We start from the raw sequence: 17,263 nt of genomic DNA on the forward strand, positions 1-17,263 counted from the left end.
TCCGGTGAAATGTTTTTTTCTTTCAGTTCAACTGGTATGAGAAAGTTATACAGATTTGTAAATTACTTCTAATTTAAAATCTCAATTCTTCCAGTACTTATCAGCTGATGTATGTCCTGCAGGAAGTGGAGTTTTCTTTTCAGTCTGACACAGAGCTCTCTGCTGCCACCTCTGTCCATGTCAGGAACTGTCCAGAGCAGGAAAGGTTTTTTATGAGGATTAGCTACTGCAGGGGAAAGTTTCTGACACGGACAGAGGTGGCAGCAGAGAGCACTGTGTCAGACTGGAAAGAAAGATCACTTCCTGCAGGACATACAGTAGCTGATAAGTACTGGAAGACTTGAAATTTTTAAATAGAAGTAAATTACAAATCTATATAACTTTCTGACACCAGTTGACTTAAAAACATTTTTGACTGGAGTACCCCTTTAATTTTATGGCTGTAATTTTTACCCTTTTAGGCCATGTTCATACTGTGTATTTTTTAAGACAAGGAGGGTTGTTGGTAATTAAAACAGCAGCCATTCTTGCCTTAACATAATGCACTGCATTAAAGTCTATGGGGAACAATGCATGTTATTCACACACTATATTGAACAATGGACATTGTTCAATAGGGCCACACAAATAATTGACTTTTTTCAATTTCAATTTTTTTTGCCTAGAGTGTGAACAATGGCCGTTGTTCACACTCTGTTCACACAATGTATGGACGTTGTGACGGCATAGACTTCAATGGTAATTTGGATTGCAGGCGCACCCAAATGTGCCCGCACTCCCAAATAAAATAAAAATATGTTACTGTGGCCGATATAGCAGTATTGTAAAACAATATACTGTGTGAACATAGCCTAAAGGAGGTGCATACTGGGGAAAAATGATAAATCGTTTTTAATATACATTTTGGTGTAAAAGTGTCACAAATTCTGAGAAATTCAACTTTTTTCAGAGTATTGTGCAAAATTGTGAGACTTTTTCACACTAGTTTTATGTTACTTTTCCTCCAAATTCTTTTCGTTCAATCAGTGACCAGAGTTATAAAATTAGGTAAATATGTTTTTTTGTACAGCAATAAGTAACGAGAACTTTCTAGATAATCTCTGTTTACGATAATTAGTAACCAGAATTTCGCCCATAATCTCATCCTTTCATTACAGGAAATAGAATTTTCTAAATCTCCTGAGTCATTGGGTGCAGCAATTAGTAACCAGCACTTAGTAAATAACCCCAGACATCCAGCAAGGACTAATCAGTAACCAGTATTTACCAAATACAACCAGACAACACCCACACCGGGGCAGCCAATCAGAGGCCGAGGAGCCACATTCCTCATATGACATCACCTCCCCCTATAAGATCCTCCCCCCTGGTGACATCAGCACAGCCTTTGTCTTTAGATGAAGTTCATGATCTGCAGCATCAGTAAGAAAAGACCCGAGGAACATATAATTGTGGGTTGAGACGGCTCTGGAAATAAGCGATGGCTCCAATCTTAGCAGATAACAGCAGCTCAAACTTGCCTGAAAGGGACAATTATGTAAAGTAAGTGCATGATGTGGAAGAGCGGGTAATAGAGAATAAACGCTAAACGCGCTATAAAAGCCGGGGAATTATGTCTGCCCTTGGTCCTGCTGCCAGAGTTACTGTCTCTCCCCGATCTGTCCTGATAAGTGGATGGAGATGAGGACTGTCAGAACTGTCCATAGAGAGATAGAAGCTACCAAAACCCTATTACATTGCTGCAGGGGCTAAAAGGCCTCATTCACACACGGCCAAAATCAGAGGGAAACTTGGTGTTTGTTTTAGTCTTTTTGCAATTTTGTGTGTTTTTGATTTTTTTTCTTTGAAGGGTAAACTCTTTTTTTTTTTTTTTATAGACTAAGGGCCCTATTACAGGGGACGATTATCGAGCAAAAAAATCGTTATATCGTTCGAATTTAAATGATAATCGTGTAATTGCAGGCAACGATTGAAAAATCGTTCGTATGTCATTTATCGTTGATTTAGATCTGAACCTAAAATTATCGCTAATCGTTCGCTGTAATTCCACATTCGTTCGCTCAAGTTCCGCATTTGTTCACTAATCGTTCAGTGTAATTGCACATTGTTCATTGTTTTGCTTGGATCAGATGGTATAAACGATCATTGTAACGATCGCAATAATGATCATAGTAACAATCGTAACTAACGACCATCGCTCTGTGTAATATGGTGAACGATTTCAGGTTAACGATAAACAATCTTGTTTGCGATAGTTTATCGTTAGTCGTTAAAAATCGCTTTGTCTAATAGGACACAGTAGTGCATCACCTTTCAGTATAGTGGTTGGTGCCACAGGGCTGCAGTCATCCGGGCAGTTACATTCCTGATCTGACACTATAAAGAGAACATTTTACAATCTTTAGCGCCTCTGAGTTCTGATGCAGGCGCATCCTGGCGCACCCGCATCAGAACTCCCAACAGCACACAATGGAGCGTGCGTCCGGAGCCGCATGCTCCATTGTGTGAACTTACAGGGTTTTCTGCAGCCACTGTTTACTGAATAGCAGCCACAGAAAACTGACATGTCAGTTTTCTACGGCGCCGCTAGGGATCCCGGCTGGAGTGTATACTATGTGTATACACTCTGGCTGGGATTTCCTCAGCCTGCAGCACTACATTAGTACTGCAGATATCACGGCCGTTGTAACAACGGAAGTGATTTTTGCGGAACTTACGTAGTGTGAACATAGACTAGAGGGCTACTGCAATTAACTGTAATCCTTTAAGAAACTGGCTGGCAATGTTATCTGGGCACTTTATACTGGATTTATGGGCACCATATAGTAACCCACAAAGGGGGAACTCTATGGGTACGCCAGCCTAGTTTTATATTTTTATATTTGCCACCAAAATAAGTTCCTTTCATGCTCCACCCTGAATGAAATATCTCATAGGTCACATACATCACATAAGACTAATGATAACAGAGGTAAGCCACTGTGGCTATAGGCGATCTATGTATCATTGTATGTCATATAATGGGATTGGTGACATTTTTTTTTCCAGCACTGGGTTTGGATATGTTAAAAATCCCCATCTGGACCTGTTACCGGAGGACATTCTCTATCACTTTGACTTGGGAACACGAACACATGACCTGCCCTCTATGTTTGGGGACGTTAAGGTAGCTATTATGTCATTGACTCATTGTATGTATCATTTTCAGAGACATTTACGGAATGTCATTGTTATCTGACAAATAGTAATGTTAGTTTATAATTCATGGTCCCAGTGCAGTCCCTGAGTTTATTGACATACACTTGTCCATAGAGCAGACGTTATAAATCTACTAATCATATTAAACTCTATTATATAAACAATGTTGTTGTTTGCAGAGCAGTTCACAAATACTATGCAGAGAGCTCCCCCTACTGGTGCCTGCAAGCAACTAGAATTGTATCATTTCAAACAAAACTGCACATTCTGATGACTTATCAGTATTAAAGGGGTTATCCAGGGCTACAAAAACATGGCCACTTTCTGCCAGAGACAGCCCCACTCTTGTCTCCAGCTTGGGCAGGGTTTGGCTGCTCAGTTCCATTGAAGTGAATGGAGCTTAATTGCAAACGGCACCTGAACTGGAGGCAAGAGTAGTGTTGTCTTTGAAAGAAAGTGGCCATGTTTTTGTAGTCCAGCTGGACAACCCCTTTAACTGTTGTTCATTTACATGAGAAGTAGTGCTCTTTCTGACTATTATATAACTTGTTTAAGGTATTTTTCACCAGTTCTCTTTCCAGGTTCAATCTCTAAGTTTCAGGAGAAAGGGGGTGCAGCTCAAATGCAATAACCCTGCACACACAGAAAAAGAGATTGTGCTCTCCAACTCACCTATCTCCACAGCACACCGCCAGATGCAGCAGCATTATAAACATTATAGAGAAGTACTGAGCAGTATAAACTGTGAAACCAGCACTGGCATTAAATAGAAGACTTATGAGATACTTCAGCAGCTGTTCTGAGTGCCTCAGATCCCCCTTTTTATAAACTTTTTATGGGCAGCATGTAACCCGATCTCTCAGTAAGCTGTCTTTTCTCGCAAAACATTTAGCAACTTAATGTATAAGGAATGATGAGTTTAGGAGGGGGCAGAAGAAGTACATGACGGTAGAGAAAGAAACATTGTTCTCTAATAAGATATAATACATTGTTTTATATTCTTATTTTCTTGTGCTATTGATTTATACCAAGTTTGTTGAAGCTCCAACCATTATAATGATATATTATGAAATCATATCAAATAATGTATATTTGGAGAAGCTCCCAGTGGGGGGACGGGGACCATTCTGAATCATGTTATACGCCCTATGATTTTGTTTCCACTGTAATTTTTTCCGCTGAATATACAGTATACATAAGCTGACAAAAATGGGAGTAAACAATGTATAGTTTGTCCTGCTGCTCGTACCAGCTGCAATCTGAGCTGCGTCCTGTGGGTAGAACTGCTGGTTTCCTAAGAATAACTCACACAACATTGTGCAGCCGCTTGCTGCTTACATATATATATATATATATATATATATATATATATGTGTGTATATATATATATATATATGTGTAGTAATGGAAAAAAAAACTAGGGGTTCACTATGTCATCTGAAAAGAACATAGAGGGAGATTTATCAAATTGGTGTAAAGTGAAACTGGCTCAGTTGCCCCTAGCAACCAATCAGATTCCACCTTTCATTTTCCAAAGAGTCTGTGGGGAATGAAAGGTGGAATCTGATTGGTTGCTAGGGGCAACTGAGCCAGTTTCACTTACACCATGTTTGATAAATCTCCCCCATAGTTCTCATTTTAGTTGTCAAATAGGTCCAAAAAAACCTACATATATTTTACTGCTATAGCAAACCTTATCTTAATGGGGTACTCCAGAGGCTTTTGAATAAACTGATGACAAAGAGTTATACAGATTTGTAATTTACTTCTATTTAAAAAAACTCATCAATACTTATCAGCAGCTGTATGTCCTGCAGGAAGTGGTGTTTTCTTTCCAGGCTGACACAGTGCTCTCTGCTGCCACCTCTGTCCATGTCAGGAACTGTTCAGAGCAGTAGCAAATCCCCATAGAAAACCTCTCCTGCTCTGGACAGTTCCTGACAAGGACAGAGGTGGCAGCAAAGAGCACTGTGTCAGACTGGAAAGAATAAACCACTTCCTGCAGGACATACAGCAGCTGATAAGTCCTGTAAGACTGGATGTTTCTTAGAAGTAATAGAAGTGAGGGGTCCTCATACAGATTCTGCATTGGGGCCCAGCCTCATCCAGTTTGGCCTCTGCCTGTAAGGACGTGGCACCCCCAATCATGGCCCCATTAGGGTAACATTTACAGATATAAAGGTCTCGGCGCTGTCCTGCCCTGGTCCTGTCCACTAAGCTTGTACTCTCTCTGCTGCCACCTCTGTCCATGTCAGGAACTGTCCAGTATAGCAGCAAATCCCCATAGAAAACCTCGCTTGCTCTGGACAGTTCCTGACATGGACAGAGGTGGCAGCAGAGAGCACTGTGTCAGACTGGAAAGAGTACATCACTTCCTGCAGGGTATACAGCAGCTTTTAAATATTAGTAATTTACAAATCTGTATAGCTTTCTGTAACCAGATGATTTACCCCTTGAGGCTGGGTTCACACTACGTATATTTCAGTCAGTATTGTGGTCCTCATATTGCAACCAAAACCAGGAGTGGATTGAAAACACAGAAAGGATCTGTTCACACAATGGTGAAATTGAGTGGATGGCCGCCATATAACAGTAAATAACGGCCATTATTTCAATATAACAGCCGTTGTTTTAAAATAACAGCAAATATTTGCCATTAAATGGCGGCCATCCACTCAATTTCATCATTGTGTGAACAGATCCTTTCTGTGTTTTCAATCCACTCCTGGTTTTGGTTTCAATATGAGGACCACAGTACTGACTGAAATATACGTAGTGTGAACCCAGCCTTAATATGAATCTGTCAGGTCTATATCATGCTCAGAGCTTAAGTGTCAAGGGGGTGTGGCTGAGCCACAGTATGGCTCCCTCCTCCACCCCTCACTACAATACATGAATGTTGGCTTCCAGCACTGAGCCCTGTGTTTCAATTAGTCAAGGCAGGGAGGGGTGGGGGAGAGGAGGCACGCATGCTGTGGCTCAGCTACACCCCCATAACACTTGAGCTCTTAACAGGAGATAGAACCAATAAGTTCCATCTAATGTAATTTATTGCCATGCAGGCCATACAACCGCATTAACTACTACCCCTGTTTTCTTGCAGTTTGTCTGCGTTGGCGGAAGTCCAAACAGGATGAGGCATTTTGCAATATTCATGCACCAGGAGCTGGGTCTGAGCGGAGATGGAAGTGACATAAGTGATATTTGTGCCGGCACAGACAGATACAGCATGTACAAAGCCGGCCCGGTGCTGTCTATTAGTGTGAGTGTCATTTTATTGAAAAATGGAAGATAACAAACTGCACAGACGCAATCAATAGTCACCGGGTAGAAATGACTGGCTTCTATTATTCATAGCAGATACCAAAATTGTGTCTTTCAGAGTAGAGAGAACTTTTTTGTTTTTATTTTTTCATGCAACTATATGAGACAATGCAGACACAGTGATGTATGGGGATTAGGGATGCATGGGGAGAAGGGATGTACGAGGAGTAGGGATGTATGGGGAGTAGGGATGTATTGGGATTAGGGATGTATGGGGAGTAGGGATGTATGGGGAGAAGGGGTTTACGGGGAGTAGGGATGTATGGGGAGTAGGGATGTATTGGGATTAGGGATGTATGGGGATTAGGGATGTACGGGATTAGGGATGTACGGGGAGTAGGGCTGTACGGGGAGTAGAGATGTATTGGGATTAGGGATGTATGGCGATTAGGGATGTATGGGGAGTAGGGATGTATTGGGAGTAGAGATGTATGGGGATTAGGGATATATGGGGAGTAGGAAAGTTTGGGGAATAGAGATGTATGGGGATTAGTAAGGTATGGGGAGTAGAGATGTACGGGGAGTAGGGATGTATGGGGAGAAGAGATGTATGGGGATTAGCGATGTATGGGGATTAGCGATGTATGGGGATTAGGGATGTATGGGGATTAGGGATGTAAGGGGAGTAGGGATGTATGGGGAGTAGGGATGTATGAGGATTAATGATGTTGGGGGTAGAGATGTAGATGTATCGGGAGTAGAGAAGTATGGGGATTAGCGATGTATGGGGATTAGGGATGTATGGGGAGAAGGGATGTACAGGGAGTAGGGATGTATGGGAAGTAGGGATGTATTGGGATTAGGGATGTATGGGGAGTAGGGATGTAAGGGGAGTAAGGATGTATGGGGAGTAGGGATGTATGGGGAGTAGGGATGTATTGGGATTAGGGATGTATGTGGAGTAGGGATGTATGGGGATTAGGGATGTATGGGGATTAGGGATGTAAGGGGAGTAGGGATGTATGGGGAGTAGAGATGTATGGGGATTAATGATGTATGGGGGGTAGAGATGTAGATGTATAGGGAGTAGAGATGTATGGGGATTAGGGATGTATGGGGAGAAGGGATGTACGGGGAGTAAGGATGTATGGGGAGTAGGGATGTATTGGGAATAGGGATGTATGGGGAGTAGGGATGTATTGGGATTAAGGATGTATGGGGAGTAGGGATGTATGGGGATTAGGGATGTATGGGGAGTAGGGATGTATGGGGAGTAGGGATGTATGGGGAGTACGGATGTACGGGGGAGTAGGGATGTACGGAAAGTAAGGAAGTACGGGGAGTAGGGTGACAGTGTCTATAGGCTGGGTTGTGAATGTATATACAGGGGTGTTTTTGCTCCTAACATGAATCTTTCTATTTTCGCAGCATGGAATGGGCATCCCCTCTATCTCCATAATGCTGCACGAGCTCATCAAACTTCTTCACCATGCCAAGTGCAAAGATGTGACAATTATACGTATTGGGACATCGGGGGGAATTGGTAAGGATGGGGGGGGGGGGAGTCTGTCCATTGCACCAATAAACCAACCCCCCCCCCCCCCATGCACAGATATGTAGGAGAAAATACATGGGCATTATAGAAAAATGGCTGAATATTAGCAACTTCTGTATCTGAAATAAATGTACGATTCTTAGGGGGGAAAAGTTCAAAAAAAGAGAGAGAGAGAAAGAAAGAAGTGGCTCCAAAAACATTCCAATTTTCAATTTTGTCTGTAAAAACATATATAATAATTCTGAAGCCTATTTTCCTCTGTAAACTGAAACCTTTGTTAAGGTATTTGGCTAATACCGTGTATTACTTTATTGTAGCCTGTGTTTATGGGCTTGTTGTGTGTGTTTTGTATGCAAAAAATGTATTAAAAAAAAAAAACTTTTAAAGTTAAAAAAAAAAAAGAAAGACAGAAATATATTGAGCCTTTTCCTCTCTTATTCCTCCTGGGAATGTATGAATTAACTGACAAGTAGGTGGCACCATAACAAAGGACAATAGGGCGTGTCCCTACCCACTCTGACACCATCAGCACTGTTTGGACAGTATAATGCCTGATTGACAAAGGTAATGGCTATACCCAGTTGGCATTTATTCATATAGTTCCAGGAGGAATAACAGAGGAACACCACAGCACAGAGTTTTAAGACAAGATACTTCAGAATATAGGGAATACATGTCTTTACTAAAACAAACATATGCGGAGGATGGCCATGCCCCACCTTTAGGAATACAGTATACAGTCCCTGTCACCAATATAATGTTATTGCCATCATGTTATAGGACAGGAAGAGCTGAGCAGATTAATATATAACTTTATGTGGAAAGATTCAGTATAACTTGTAACATGTTAATTGAAATCCCTGCTTATTCTGAGTTAAGGAGTCCAGTGGGCGGTGTCACTCAATGGACTGGACTCTTTAGCATGGAAACATCAGAGATTTCAATCAATAAATTACAAGTTGTAGTAAATATTTCCCCATACAGATATATATCAATCTGCTCAGCTCCTTCTGCTCTATAACATGATGCAGAAAACTTAGGTGGCAATTTCATGGTGCCGAGTTCCCTTTAAGGAATACATGAAGTGTATGGGCTGTAGCTGTAGCAGAACACTCTATGGATGTCATTTCCAGGTATGATAATTAGGTGTAGTGACCGCACTTTTCCATCATTCATACTTCATGACCAATATGACCCCTTTAATAGTATCTGCCCATTAACATATCATCACTGTATCTGCCCCTGTATTAGATGTAATTACTTGGGGTAACTATGAGCTGCGACCTGTTTGTACGTTTGGGGTAAATCCTCCCTTCTCTGTTACATCACTTATGCAGTATTGATCCGATATTGATTCACACTATGTACGCCTTGCAGGCATTGAACCAGGCACGGTGGTGATCACAGATATTGCGGTGGATGCATTTTTCAGACCACAGTTTGAGCAGGTTATTTTAGATAAGGTGGTTATCAGGAACACTCAGCTTGACCAGCACCTCGCAGACAGTCTTCTCCGCTGCAGCAAAGAGATCAATGACTTTCCTACCATCATTGGCCACACTATGTGCACCTATGACTTCTATGAAGGTAGGTACTTTATATACTGTCTGTAATGGGAGATGTACAGTTGTCTTGATTTATAGAAGTCTTGTGGAAATAAAGGCATCATAGGCTAAAGTCTTATCAGTACTGTCCGGTCTAATGTCAGTCCACGAGCAGCAGGCTTAAAGGGGCTGTCTGATGATGAAATCTATTGTTAACTAAAAAATGAGCATGTGTTGGTAAATGTATTATTTTACCTTACTGTGGTCTTTCATGATTTCCTTCTGTTTCTTTTAATGCAAACTGTGTCTGTCCTGTTCTACACTCTAGCTGGGAATTCAGCCAATCCTATCTTTCTCCTACTACAGCTCCTTGACTATAACCCCTCCTTCTACAACCATAGCAGCCTACCACATAGTGAGAGAAAGATAGAGTTGGTTGATATTGTTGAGGAAACTTGCCGAACTGCTTGGGTTTTGCAACGTTCTCCAAGTCTGAACGCTCTGCATTTCACTCCCGGCATTGATGCTGCCCTAGGGAGATCTGGAAAACACGCATACATATGCAGTATCCATGTATGCTGTATCTGTGAGTCAAATGCGTTCAGGTGCGGAGAATTTTGATGAACCCAAAGAGTTCATCGTTTGCTCATCACCATTGGTTGATATTGAGGACAGAGTGCCCAGCAAGAGCAGGACATCCATTAAAGGATGTAAATCAGACAGGACATACAGCAAAAGTGGGGAATTTTTTTAATTTTTAGATTTAAAGACAATTTTCAACTTTTTAAAAAACTTTTGCAACAGCTTAAATGGGCACAAAGATACTGATCGTAAGGGTTTCACGGCTAAGACCCCCACTGATCAGGAGAAGAAGCATAGAGAAGCAGGCAGTAGCAGATTCTCTTCCTTAGCCCAGAGTAATCTGCATCCTGTGGCTTCTAATTTACTTCTATTAAAAAATCTTGAGTCTTTCAGTACTTATCAGCTGCTGTATGTCTAACAGGAAGTGGTATTTTTCCAGTCTGGACAGCAGGACAGGTTTTCTATGGGGATTTGCTACTGCTCTGGACAGTTTCTGACAGGGACAGAGGTGGCAGCAGAGAGCACTGTGTCAGAGACTGCGTTGGAGAGAATGCACCACTTCCTGCAGGACATACAGCTGATAAGTACTGGAAAACTGTAGATTTAATAAAATTAAGTTACAATCCTCTGGCACCAGAGAAATTGAACATTTATTTTTTTTTAACTACCCCTTTAAGTGCCACAGGTTATAGATCTGTTCTATACAATGACCAAAGATATGATAGATCTGGCGATCACTAGTCTTCACCTTATTACCAGCCGATTCCAGCTCAGCCCTCCCTCGTTTTTTGGTGTATATTGCTCCTCTATTGCGGCATTTGTTCTCAGGGATGGATATCTGTCCATTTATTATTTGATGCAATGCCTCATGGTGGTAAACATCGGCTGCGAGGCAGAAGTGACTCATATGAAATAAGATAATTGTGTGTTTGTTTGTGAGCAATGAAATACGGACAAGAGAGGTAAAAGTAATTTATTTCTAAGGTCAGGGGAGATTGGACGGCGCGCTCTGCTCATTTTCCAAGGAAGAAAAATGCGAGTATCTGCAGAAGGCGTACATAGCCGGAGTCAGGAACATTGAGATGGAGTCCTCGGTCTTCGCCGCCATGTGTCATTTATGTGGACTTAAAGGTATTTACTATAAATAAACAAATGTATGAGATGACATCGTGACTCTGGGTTCTGTGATTGTTGTTTTCGCCTTGAAGTTTCGTTTCTTTCTGTTACATAAAGTCATAGCAGACGTAGTAGACTCTCTCTATACTATAGCAAAGCTGTGCGCTCATAGTAGTTACATTGCTTTTTTTGATGCGTTAGGTTAGTCCAAACTACATTTTTGCAATCTGTTTTTATTCATTCGTTTTGGATGAAAAAACATATTGAAAAATTAGTGCATTTGTGTGCATGCGTTTTTCCATTGACTTCCATTATAAAAAAAAAAAACGGGTCAAAACGCATCAGTTTTTTTTTTACATACACAAACACGTAGCTGACCTTATTTTTGTGTGTGTTAAAAAACAGATGAGTTTTGATTCTTTCTTTTTTATTGGAAATCAATGGATAAACGGATCAAAACAGATGCACACAAATGCATCCGTTTTTTGCAAAAACGTATGGGAAAAATGTAATGCAAAAACGTAGTGTGGACCCAGCCTTATGTTCACACATTTGCAGTTTACTTGCATTTGTTTGTTTAAATAATAAGAGTCAAATTGATTATAAGTTCTCTGCAGTTTTGTTTAAAACAACTATTTGGGCTTTGCCATGTGGTCAGCATTACCGAGCTTAAAGGGGTACTCCAGAGGAAAAAATGTTTTGAAATCAACTGGTGTTAGAAAGTTATATAGATCTGTAAATTACTTCTGTTTAAAAATCTCACGCCTTCTAGTACTTATCAGCTGCTGTATGTCCTGCAGGAAATGTTTTCTTTTCAGTCTGACACTGGGCTCTCTTCTGCCACCCCTCTCCAAGACAGGAACTGTCCAGAGCAGGAGAGGTTTTCTTTGGGGATTTGTAGCTGTTTTGGACAATTCCTGACATGGACAAAGGTGGCAGCAGAGAGCACTGTGTCAGATTGGAAAGAAAACAACACTTCCTGCAGGACATACAGCAGCTGATAAGTATGGGGAAACTTGAGATTTTTACATAGAAGTAAATTACAAATCTATATAACTTTCTGAAACCAGTTGATCTAAAAGAAAAAGATTTTCACTAGATAACCCCTTTGATGTTTTTAAGGTTTAACTCTTTCTCTAAGGCAAATTGAAAAGAAAGATGAGACATGTTGGGTTTTAACTGCCCTATACCATCCTTCTCATGGAGATAAGCCCGGCAGCCGTCTCTGCGTTGAGAAGACATGCACGCTCTGCCCTATGGAGCATGTGTGTAGTGTGGCTCAGGAGGGAGGGTGAGGGTCTGAAGCAAAGCCTGCCATCCCTAATACCACGCCACCAAGCATCTTATATTATACTATATCATAGCTTGTTATTATATGATAGATATCTTTGACCAGTAAATGGCATTAACAGAGTTCTAACCTTCCATCTCTTCCAGCCGCCGTGGTCTGCGTGACTCTTCTGGACAGGTTACAGGGGGATCAGATCACGCACAGTCACAGCGTCCTCACAGAATTCCAGAAGCGACCGCAGAAGCTGATCTCCCACTTTATCAGGAAGCAACTGCACCTATACACATAGGATCAGCCCGGTACTGGACAACAAAGCTACACCGTGCACTTTGTATATATACTCTGTACTGTGAGTGATACCCTGTATACACAAACAAGAATATCAGGTTACTCTGCAAAACAGGAGGTAGAACCACTAAACGTAAAATACCTTTATGTTCAAAAAATATTTATGGGGGGTGGTGCCTTTGGGGGGGGGGGCTTTTCATAACATTTTCCATTATTTTATGAGAAAGACTCCCTTGAATTGATCACAGATCCTGAGATCCTCAGTGATCAGCTAATCTGCTGGGCATCTTCATAATAAGTGCTCAGTTCCTCTGCAGTGCCACAACTGGTCAAGTCAAGTATTGCATAGTCCCCATTGACATGAACAGGTGTTGAATGCAATATATGGATGTGCTAGGTCCTCCAGAGGTCTCTGTAGTCCCTTTGCTACAGCTAACTTTTCTGAAAAAGAGCAAAAGAGCTGTCCTGTTAATAGTATTTCCCATGGAGTGATTTTCTGTCCAGATTTGCAGATGGAAAATCGATCAGAATACACTAGCAGTACAGTGGATGAGAATTGAACAAATCTTATCTTTACAATTTGGAACTTTCCAAAGGTAATCTGACCCATGGATTGGATTTTTAAATAAAAAATTTTTGGACCTCGAACTCAGAACACAGGTACTGGCCATACCCCCTGACCCCCGCCAAAGGATCTTCACCTAGAACAGGGATGGGGTACCTTCAGCCCTCCAGCTGTTGCAAAACTACAATTCTCATCATGCCTGGACAGCTAAAGCGATGGGATGGGAATTGTAGTTTTATAACAGCCGGAGGGCTGAAGGTTCCCCATCGCTTCCCTAGAGGCTAGTACTCAGCCAGAGGGTGGTATACTCTTCTATCTATCTCCTTTTATTGCTGACGGTAGAACGGGTGTAAGTCGTTTACCTGTCAATTGTATCCACAGTGACACAGAAGGCGGCCTAGGTGCTGGGCATGTAGAACAATAGATTTGTAAATTTGTATATTTTGATTTTATAGATGCAGTGAAAGAAGAAATGGTCACAAAGCATACATACTCTTTGATGCTATGTTCACACTGCGTATGAGTCCGGCTGTAGTGCGAACCGCGAATATACGCACGTAGTTTTGAGGTTGATGCGTTCGCTTGAAAGTATACGATATACGGCCACACAATGCACACTACGTATGAGCTTACGGCCGGATCGTATACGGTGCCGTGATAAATGAACAAGACCATTGTTTGAGGACGGAAATGTTAAAACTCACGGCCGTGGATTTCCATGCGGTCCCGTACAGAGTACTTATTTCAGCCAAATTGAACTTGATTTTTAGATTCAAAACGTTCTGTGTGGTTTATTGGGCTGGGCGAAGATTTCCAAGTAAATGACCTGCCTCAGATCGCTTCGAAACAAGCTAGGGAAGCATAACTGTACTACGGGCGTATGTTCGCGGTTCGTACACATCCGGTTGCATGTCGATTTTTCCCATGCCCGTAGTTTCAGCTGCACATGTACGGCTGCGTACGAAATGCGGCCGCAATCATACGCAGTGTCAACATAGCCTAAAGAAGCACTCAGGGAAACTTTGGTGCTTATATAGTGAGGAATAGGCTAATATTAAAGAATAATGTATAGGCTCTAGTCCATTCTTCTCTCTTTTTTCCACTGATATGGTTCCCCATGATGCCTCTGGCTTTGCATAGAGAGGGAACTGAGTCTCATAACTATCTTGCTGAGTCCTAAATGCAGTCACTGATAGAACAATGTCTGCCCCCTAACACTATAGAGTATTAGGCTATGTTCACACAACGTGAACATCCGGCCGTTCCGTGACCCCAGCCAGGTCACAGAACGGACGGCCTCTGCCCGGATCATCGCGGCCGGTACGGAGTATCGGACGGATGATCTGTCCGGCCGCAGAGCTCTGATGCGCCGGCATCAGAGCTTTCCCCTGCACACTATGGAGCGAGCGCCCGGAGCAGCTCGCTTCATAGTGTGAACTGACAGGGTTTCCTACGGCCACAATTCATTGAATTCCGGCCGCATAAAACTGACATGTCAGTTATTTGCAGGGCCGCACGGGATCCCGGCCAGAGCATATACGATGTGTATACGCTCCGGCCGGGATCCCACTGAAACTAAGGCATTGTTCCAACCCGCAAAAACTACGGCCATTGTTGCCATCGACTCAGCTTAGACAGGTTGCTCTGAAGCTGGAGCGTGCGGGACCCGGGGAGAAGAAGACCGCAAGAGGAGTCCTACAGCCTGGATAGGTACAGTAATGTATATCGTCAGCCGCCGGCCATGCACCACTGTTACACGTAGTGATGCGCGGTCGGCACCTGACAATTATAGGTTCAAACTTATATCAACGATCAGCCGATGATCGTTGTCATCGCGTGATCGTTGTATTTATTACACAGAGCGATAATTGGCTGAATCATGCCGAGTCCGCCGATTATTGTTCCGTGTAATAGTGCAGCTGAGCTGGAATGAAACAGATGGCACTGTGGGAACAGGGAATAGGCAACACAATATAATTTGCTTCTATAGTTTAAAAAAACAAACAAACATATTTTAATAGTTAAAAGGTTTCAGTCCAAAGCCTTATTTCCCTCTGTAGCTGATTTGGCAGCGCAGGAGGTGTATAAACATGCTCCATCTTGGCTGAGGATTTCAAGCCCTTTCAGGTCAGTGACATTTATGATTAATGAATATATGAGGATTCTTGCCAGCAGGTACAAGGTTATAGCAAGTAGGGATTACAGCAGGCCACAGCCCGGCCTTGCAGTATGTATACGATTGTTTATACCGCATTGTATTTCCTATCAGTCGCCTTTTTATCCATTTTTAATCCTCTCGCAGTAACTGCATTATGGTTTTTCAAATAATGAATATTTTATGAAGGATAGAAAGTAATTCCAGAACAATACGCTCCTAAAATCTCCTTCTTATTCTTCACATAAACCATTAAAATAAATTAAGGGGGAAAAAAAAACTTTATAGGATAATAAAGCCCAATAAAATAATTTCAATAATGAAAAGCTCCAGTTTGTAAAGATATAATTCAGTGTATAAAACGCTAATGCCTTTTAAAATTAAAAACAGAGCGAATGGGGCTAGCTTTTATATACTGCGAACGTGAGACGTCAATCAAACGTTCGGAGAAGACATTCTGTATCATGGCCAGCCAGCTGTTGCAAAACTACAATTCCCATCATGCCTGGACAGCCAAAGCTAAAGCTTTGGCTGTCCAGGCATGATGGGAATTGCAGTTTTGCAACAGCTGGAGAGCCAAGTTTTCCCATATTAGAAAATACAAGATAATTGCTTAGATTTATAATGAATAGCTTTTGTTTGCTGAAACTGTAAAACCCCTTTAAGAAGGGGTAAAGTGCAAAGTGGCTATGGGAAGGAAGCCATGATATGTCAATGAATCTAGATTGTCTTCTGGGCCTGTATACATCACTTTAACAGTTACTGTATATTACATCATGTATTGAAATTGTTTGGTATAGCGATGGTGCTACGTAAATCATTGTCACTTTGAAAGTGTATAGAGGAAGGGATGATTCGGCAATACAAATGATGACAAGGCTTGACGTGTCTATGTGCCACAATGGTAAAAAAAAAAAAAAAAAATCTGTATTTGTGTCTGTACTGTAGGGAATATTTGTATATTGTTATTATTTGCTATTATCTATTTTATGTATATACATGAATTTAAATAAAAAAAACTATTATTATTATTATTATTATTATTATTATTATTATTATTATTATTATGTGTGTGTCAATGTATAACAGAGATTTGACTGATGACCAGCTGTATACAGCACTGCAGAATAGGTGGGTGATATATATATATATATATATATATATATATATATATACACTCACCGGCACACCTGTCCAACTGCACGTTACCACTTAATTTCTAATCAGCCAATCACATGGCGGCATTTAGGCATGTAGACATGGTCAAGACAATCTCCTGCAGTTCAAACCGAGCATCAGTATGGGGAAGAAAGGTGATTTGAGTGCCTTTGAACGTGGCATGGTTGTTGGTGCCAGAAGGGCAGCACCACAAGTCAGGTCAATCCTGGATAAGGCCTGGCCCATTCTCAAGACAGACCCCCACCTCACCTCGGTGATCCCTGCTCACCCTCAAATCACTTACCGGAGAGGACGTAATTTGGGCGACCTAATAACCAACAGCCACTACGTCCCCCCGAAATCAAAACGCCCCACTTGGCTGGACACGCCTATCACGGGTACCTACAAGTGCGGAACATGTAAGGCATGCCGCTACATCTCGGTATCAAAAACCTTCTGTTCTGGCTCCAACCCTACAATATTCAGGAACCGTTCATTCGTCAACTGTAAATCATCATGTGTCATTTATCTGGCCACCTGTGAATGC

General features: G+C 41.7%; 1 protein-coding gene across 1 annotated transcript; it reads left to right on the forward strand.

Moving 5' to 3' along the window:
- Positions 1–1,383: 1,383 nt before the first annotated feature.
- On the forward strand, positions 1,384–16,589 carry UPP2 (uridine phosphorylase 2). The gene is made up of 7 exons (XM_069982734.1): positions 1,384–1,542; positions 3,049–3,166; positions 6,302–6,460; positions 7,891–8,005; positions 9,395–9,604; positions 11,128–11,274; positions 12,697–16,589. Exons 1-7 carry the CDS (start codon positions 1,481–1,483, stop codon positions 12,837–12,839), a joined length of 954 nt encoding a protein of 317 aa, XP_069838835.1. The 5' UTR covers positions 1,384–1,480; the 3' UTR covers positions 12,840–16,589.
- The last annotated feature ends 674 nt before the right edge of the window (positions 16,590–17,263 follow it).

Source organism: Dendropsophus ebraccatus, chromosome 9 (genome assembly GCF_027789765.1).
Source record: "Dendropsophus ebraccatus isolate aDenEbr1 chromosome 9, aDenEbr1.pat, whole genome shotgun sequence".
NCBI lineage: Eukaryota > Metazoa > Chordata > Amphibia > Anura > Hylidae > Dendropsophus > Dendropsophus ebraccatus.